At 44.7% G+C, this 7,866-nt stretch overlaps 1 protein-coding gene across 1 annotated transcript; it reads left to right on the top strand.

The window, feature by feature from the left end:
* Positions 1–391: 391 nt before the first annotated feature.
* Gimap6 (GTPase, IMAP family member 6) lies at positions 392–6,835 on the top strand. The gene is made up of 3 exons (XM_051203038.1): positions 392–898; positions 4,159–4,240; positions 5,639–6,835. The coding sequence occupies exons 1-3, from the start codon at positions 755–757 to the stop codon at positions 6,271–6,273; spliced, it is 861 nt and encodes a 286-aa protein (XP_051058995.1). The 5' UTR covers positions 392–754; the 3' UTR covers positions 6,274–6,835.
* Positions 6,836–7,866: the final 1,031 nt, after the last annotated feature.

Here is a 7,866-nt window from a genome sequence, read left to right on the forward strand (position 1 = left end):
AGAAGGAGAGAGGCAACTTTCTTGAGTTGTCTTCTGACCTCCCATACCTGTGCCAGAGCTCATGCAAGCATACACAGGAAAAATAGACAAATAGGAGAGACAAACCATGTAACTGCATCCTAGGATGTGGCTCAGCAGGTAAAAGAGATTTTACCATCAAGCCTGACAACCTGAGTTCAGTTCCTGGAACCTATATGCTTCCTACAAAGCCATCCTCTGTCTTCACACATGTGCTGCTGTGACATGTGCATGCTCACACAGGTACATGTATGTGTAAGCACAAACACACACACAGGATATTTATGTGAAGTTGTAAAACAAATGTTCAACTGCTTTTTTTGTTCATCCTTAATCTATCTCGTACAGTAGCTGATCCTACCCTAGAGATGGTGGATGCTTGTGCAGTCCTGAATCTGTGGGGTCACCCTGGGAAGTGAGCTAAGCTCCAAAAGGTGGATCAGGGTTAATGTCCTTGAGACAGGCTGTCTGGAGAGCTGCAGCTTCCTATTCTCCCAGCCTTGTCACCCTGGATCAGGATAAAAATAACTACGACACTATGTTCTTTTAAAATTCTTTTTCTAGACTGTAAGCGGAAGATTCTGGCTTGTGTTTCTGCTCACTTCCTGTTTCTCATTTCACAGGGAACTGCTCTTTGAAGGGCCCTTTTTGAGCTCAGAACATACCGTGCTGATAAAATATGGCTTGAGGGATAGATTAGTTTTATAGAGGAACAGAGTCTATTGGCTCATATAGTATGGAAACTTTTTTCTGGCTGCTGGGATCCACCTATAAAAAATACTGCAGTTTGGCCCCGTCAGGGAAGCCAGAACCTTCATGGGAGTGCAAAGCTGCAGGAGACAGGAAACGAAGCCATTATTGTCTGTCAGTCAGCCCCATGGTAAGTCCCGCTGTGTGTGTGTGTAAATATTTACTTGTGTGTATGTGTGTATGTATGTGGTGTATGTCTTATTTGGATTTGTATGTTTTTATTTGTGTGTATATGCCATTTGTACATATATATGTCTTGTATGTGTATGTTTCTTTGAAGATGTGTATTGTTTATAAACATTTGTGTTCATATATTTATGTTTACATGCCTGTGTGGTGTGCACATGCTGTATAGTGTTTGTATTATATTTGTGTATAAAGCTTATGTATCTGTACATGTTGTATGCATATTTGTGTACTCATAGGCATGTGTGAGTTGCTATGTATGTATATTTCTATTCATTTGTATGTATGTTTACATGTATCTGTATGAATGGGGTACACTCTATTTTATGTAGTGTGTGTGTCATGTTTGGATTTATTTATGTGTTTAATGTATGTATTATTTGTATGTATGTGTGTGTTGTATATTTTCAGCTGTATAAATGGCATGTGTGCCACATGTATACATTTGTATTTGTGTGTGTTTACATGTATTCATGTTGAGGGTATGGTAAACATCATGTTTATATTTTTATTCAGTTATTTTTCGTAGAATATATTTTGATAATTTTTCCTTCTCCCTACCTTTTTACCGATCAAACTTCATGATCTTGCTCGCTCTTAAAAAATAAAATAAAAATTTAAAAACCTGAAAATCAAAATAAACAAACAAAAAACCAGTAAGACAAAAAGAAAAAGTCAAAACAAAATTAAACAAATCAAAAAGCCCACAAAACTAATTTTTCATTTGTGAGTCCATGGCCAGCAACAGATAGCTAACACAAATGAGCTCAGTGGCAACTGAGGTTGGAAGGTCTTCCTCTCAGAAAGCATTCATGGCTTCCAGTTTTGCATTTTTATGGGTTCCCATGGGTGCTAACCTGTGTGTCTCTACATCTATATATATTTCTCACATGTTTTCTTTAGCCCTTCTTCGTCTGTTTGTGTGTTTGCTTGTTTTGTCCTATTTTGGTTTGTTTGTTTTTGTTTTATCTTTTTTATTTTATTATTATTCTAAGGAGAGACAGAAAGAGTATGGATTCTGATGAAAGGGGGTGGGGAGGGTTTTGGGGGGTTGGGAAGGGGAAAATATAATCCAAATATTTTTTATGAAAAAAATCTATTTTCAGTAAAAGAAAAATAAGGGGAGAAAACCCACAGAAAATCAGCTTTGTTTTGTATTATGCATGTGTTTTTATGTATGTTGTATGTGTTGTAAACATGTGTTTATAAACTTGTGTGTATGGCAGTGTCTATGTGTATGGTGTGGTAGAAAGAGCTGCAGCACAGAAACTAGGAAAATTTTGTGCTCTGTGGTGACCTTTATGCTTAATGCTTGTTTTTGCTGAAGTCAGAGTCTGGCACACACACTCCACAAGCTTTCTACTCTGACCCTCGTCCTCCACCTCCAATGGCCAAGGCTCCCCGCGGTACTTTTCCAAATTTCACTTTCTTTCTGAGCAATATAACCAGGGTGATTCTGTCTCTCTCATCTGGACTAGAAGTAAAAATTGGAAGTATACCGTGTGTGTGTGTGTGTGTGTGTGTGTGTGTGTGTGTGTGTGTGTGTGTGTGACTTTCTAGGGAGGGCCACTGAGGCTTGGAGGGTGCAGCCTCCTTCCTTTGACAGAGCTGTGGGCACAGTGCTACTTACATAACCATTTCCCTGGGTGACTCCTGTGTCTGCACCCCAGCTTCATCTGCTGAGAACTGTTTTCTGTCCATCCACCTGTTCGTCTGCAAGACTGAGGGTCTCTAGTTGCTAGGCCTCCAGGTCATAGATGCAGGAGGCACAAAGGCAGCCAAGGCAGTTGGAACACTGCTCAAGCCAGGACGCAACTGACCAGAGCTGAGTGAGGCTACCTGCCTGGCCTGCTTCCTCCATCTTCTTCGGGAGCCATCAGAATTTCTTCAGCTGCCTGCACCCACATGTTAGCCCATTAAGCCAAACATTTGCTGAATGTCACAAAGCTGAGCCTTCAGTGGCTCCCACTGACTTTTCCCTGGGATTCAGAGAAGATAAGGCAATCTATAGTTGAGTAGAGAAGAACATCAAACAGTGCTGTGACAAGTCCAGATCTGCACTTGTGTGCCCCACCCCAGAGCTTTCGTCTGGATTGCTTAGTTTGGCTGTGAGTGCCATGCTTTTCTTCCCAAGCCTGTAGGGAACACCAATCTAATAACAGCGCTGCAGGCTCTTGAAATCGTGTGATATTAGCCCAGGAAGCAAGCAAGCATCACTCTCATCAGAGCAGTGTTGGGCATTCCTGGCTGGGATGCTGTGGCTCTAATTTGCAAAGAGAACTAAGAGGTGACCTATAACTGTGGATATGCTGTGACATTAGAGGGGCAGGTCTCTTCACACTTGGGCCTGAAATTCACCCTGAAAGGACGCTGTGGCCCAGGCAGTGTGAGCATCCTAGCCAACGACCATGTCTCTGTTGAACACTGAGGTGCCCGTTCTCAGCAGAGCTCTGTCAAACACTATGAAGGTCCCCATTGCTTCTACCTTCCTTGTAACTGCTGAACACAGATGTAGCTTTCAGACATGCCAGTTCCCAATGTTAAAACCTAGGTGGTCCCTTCTGGACTCAAGACCCAAAGCCCTCCCCTCCCCATAACTTCCTGACCCTGCCATGTGGATCTCATATGGTCTGAGACACAGAATCAAGACCTTGCTGCCTCCTTCTCTTTCCCCTCTCCCTCACCATTCTCCTCCTCATCCCATCCCCTGCCCTGGGCCCTCAGTGTACAGCTCTGGACACTGTAACCCAAACAAATTCAGTGGTTCCTTTCTCTAGGATAAATCATCTCTTAAACTCATGGTGGAGAACACAACAGTGGGGTGGGTTCCTAAAGACCCCAGAAAGTGCCCCATACTCCTCTTCCACACTCTTCACCAAGCACATGCATGTGCAATAGCTTAGCCCTAACAAGAAAAAGGCAAGTGTCCCTTAAAAGCTGGAGAGATGGCTCAATGGATAACAGTGCTTGTCATGAGAACCTGAACCCTGAGTTTGATTCCTGGAACCCAAGGGAGAAGGAGAGAGCAAACTATTGGAAGTTGTCCTTTAACCTTTCCGTGCGCCCCACGGCACATAACCGTCTGTGCATGCATGAGTTTACAAACACTCACACACACACACACACACACACACACACACACACACACACACACACACACTAAAGTTATGTGCATGTATTTAAATATATGATTATCTTTTGTAGGTGGAAGAAGAGTGTGGACACAGTCCCCAGAAGAATCCCACAAGGCATGTGCCCCTGGACTCTGCACAAGGGTTGACAAAAGGTACTTTCCTAGCAGAGGAGACTCAGAAAGGTGTAGATGGGAATACTTGCATGCAAATGGACACAAGGCCACACACTGAGTACTAGGAGTAGAGGTGAAGGCTCTCAATACATAGATTTACCCATTGTAGCCAAAATAAAGCAAGATGGCTCCTCTTTATGCCAGGAAAAACTAAGGGAAGGGACCCTGATAGGTGGATGACCGTAGGAGGTAAGAAGTACCAGTTCCGAGGAAATGAGCCTTCACATCTAAGCTCCTCCTGGAGAAGGACGTGCTAGTTGCAGACATAATAAAAAGACTAGTCTGTACCCACAACTCTGGAAGCCAGTAGTCCCTTGTGTGGGTGGTTAGCTGTATCTGATGTGTCACATTGATTGGCAGTATCATGCAAGCAAGCAGAATGCCACCAATGGCCATTGGGAGGGACTGGACTCAGTCTTCTCAGAGATTTACCTTTGTCACTTAACCTAGGGAGATGGCGTTTGGGGATGCTGGAAACCTACCCATGTTTTCTTTCTAGAAGAAATTATTTGTGACTCATTGTATTCTTCTTTATGAATTTGATGGGCCAGGGCCATGAGGGGGAAAAGTGCAGTTATTCTCCCATATGGGAAAGTCATCACAATACAGTCAGCCTTTTCAGTTCTTACAGGAAGCATACTAGTCACTATGTGAAAAAGTGCCCTCTCTGCATCTTACGATGCATTTAGCTTTTAAGTTGGAACTCCAGCTGCTCATAAAAGAGTTACTCTTTGGCCCTTACTGTGCCTTGGCTAAGCAGACAGGAATGGACATTCAGCCATCCACACTTAACTGACACGTCCATTAATCCACTCAAATTCATTTCTATCCTCCTTGGAAAAGCTCAAGAGAGCCAAGATGATTGCAGGTCAGCCTAGGATGCAGGCAGAAGCAAAACCAGGGGTGCTGATGTCTGAAGGCAGAGCCTAGGTGCCTTTGGCAGGGTTAGCATTCTATGATCTGAGACCCCTCAGTGTCTTCCATGGGAACTATACTTGGAAACTGTCATTTGCCACTTTATGTGGTTTGGGTATTAGCACTTACAGGGCTAGGAGAAGGGCCTTTCCTTCCCAGCTCCCAGCCCCTGGTGTATTTAAAAATCTTGATGTTGGATTAGCCAGTGTTTAGTTGACATATGAGTTGTTCTTCTCAGCTGGTGGCTCTGATATCCCTTTGTAGGAATGTTTGTCTCTGCCTTCTAGGACACAGGCTGAGAATGTAAGCCCAGGGACAGATGCTGGCCTTTGTCTCTGCTACTCTCCTCATCCTGGGATTCTGTTTCTCAGATGTGCAGGGGCCTGGCCTCTAATAAACAGAGAAAATAGACTGACTCAGTCGCATTTCTTGCTGATGGTTTCTTTTGTAAAATTCTTCTAGGTCTAAAAGAGAAAGAGCTCACCCCAAAGAGACTGCAGATCCTTCTGGTGGGGAGAACAGGAAGTGGGAAAAGCGCAACAGGAAATAGCATCCTTGGCAGGCAAGTATTTGAGTCCAGAATCAGCGCTAGACCAGTGACCATGACCTTCCAGAAAGGGAGTAGACAGTGGACTGAAAAGGAGCTTGAAGTGATTGACACCCCAGACATTTTGTCATCTCAGGACAAGCCTGAGGTAGCAGCTGAGATCTGCAGTGTCTTGGCCTCTCCAGGGCCCCATGTAGTCCTGCTGGTGATTCAGGTGGGCCGGTACACTGCAGAGGACCAGCAAGCTGCCAGGCGCCTCCAGGAGATCTTTGGAAAAGGGATCTTGGCTTACACCATTCTGGTGTTCACTCGGAAGGAAGACCTGGACGAGGGCTCCTTGGAAGAGTATATCCAAGAGAACAGCAATAAGAGCCTGGATGATCTGGATGTTGCATGTGAGAGACGACATTGTGGCTTCAACAACAGGGCACAAGAGGATGAGCAGAAGGCCCAACTGAAGGACCTTATGGAGAAAATTGAAATGATCTTATGGGAAAACGAGGGCCACTGTTACAGCATAAAACCTCCAAATGTTCCCAGCAAGGTTTGAGGAGGGATCCTGGCTGGAAGGCTGTCCCCAGAATGGCCTCTGAGAAGACCTGTAGGTACCTGATAGTGAGGGCATCCATACGAGCACAGACTGGCCATAAGCAGGAGTGTCTTAGTGTTCTATTGCTGTGAAGAGAACCATGACCATGGCAACTCCTATGAAATAAAGCATTTAATTAGGGCTTGCTTACAGTTTCGGAGGTTTAGTCCATTATCATTATGGTAGGGAGCACAGAAGCATGACAGCAGGCAGGCAGACCTGGTGCTGGAGAAGTAGTTGAGAGTTCTACAACCAGATCCACAAAGCAGCAGGAAGAGGAAGACTCTGGGTTTGGAATGGGCTTTTTGAAACTTCAAAACCCACCTCTAGTGACATACTTCCTTGAACAAGGCCACACCTCCTAATGCTTTCAAATAGTGCTACTCCCTGGTGACCAAGTATTCAGATCTATGAGCCTATGGGGATCATTCTCATTCAAACCACCACAGGACATTCCATCATCAGCTGCACCCTGTGTCCAGCCCTTGTTGCCTGTTCCCTCTGTCTCCACAGAGAGCTTTCCAGGCTGATGGGCGATGTCGTTCTGTAAATATGTTTCTCATACTGATTAATGAATAAAGTACTGTTGGCCAATAGGAAAGCAAGATAGGCCGGACTAGGAGAGAAGGAGGATTCGAGGAAGTAGGAAGGAGGAGTCAGGATGGAGAGACTGGGAAGACCAGATGCCTGCCCCATTCCCCGGTAAGATGAAACCATGTGGAAATATTTAGATTAACAGAAATGGGTTAATACTTAAGACAGAGCTAGCCGATAAGAAACAAGTAACTGGCCAACAGCATTATATCAAATACAGAGTCTCTGTGTATTATTTGTGGCTGGCCCGGCAGTGGGAAAAGACCAGCAGCGGGCGGAAAAACTACTCGTAACACCAGGCCCTAGGTCAGATGTGGCAATTCTGTGTCCAGCTCTATAGCTTCTTTCTGAGCACATGGGCACAGCACAGCACCCTGACAGGGGCCCCTCTGCCCTACTGATGTCACATCTTTATGCTTTGTGTTAATTTCTGATACAACCAAAGCTTCCTGCCATCATCTGGCTCGCACTTTCATATATGTTGCATAGCTGCCAAGCCAAGATCATCAGGGTTGAATCAAACATTTCTTTAGCTTCATCCTTACCCATAAAGGGGGACAGACAAGGTGCCTGCCCTATGTAGTGGGTAGGAAATGACAACGAGAGAATAGAGAGACCCAGACTATCAGTTAGGGTTTTCTTTCACACAGTAAGGTGTTTAAATAGGTTTTGTTGTATAACCATATTCTAAGCACTGATGTACTTCTAAGCTTTTGAGAGACTTTGCTGTAATGACCACATGAGCACAATGACTCATTATAAACCATATATGTCCTTCCTTGGATGGGGGGGGAGTTAGTGCCTCATCCATCTCTTGTGAGCTAAGCACAATTAGACCAAATGCATAGGAGCAGACCACCATGCAGGTTCAAACCTTGCAACGGAGCTGGAGGCACAAAGGTCATGGCAGAGATCCCAAGCAGTCAAAAACTGGAGGGAACAAACCCAGCACCTCGTCAA

The sequence above is a fragment of the Phodopus roborovskii genome, unplaced genomic scaffold, assembly GCF_943737965.1.
Source record: "Phodopus roborovskii unplaced genomic scaffold, PHOROB, whole genome shotgun sequence".
Taxonomy (NCBI): Eukaryota; Metazoa; Chordata; class Mammalia; order Rodentia; family Cricetidae; genus Phodopus; species Phodopus roborovskii.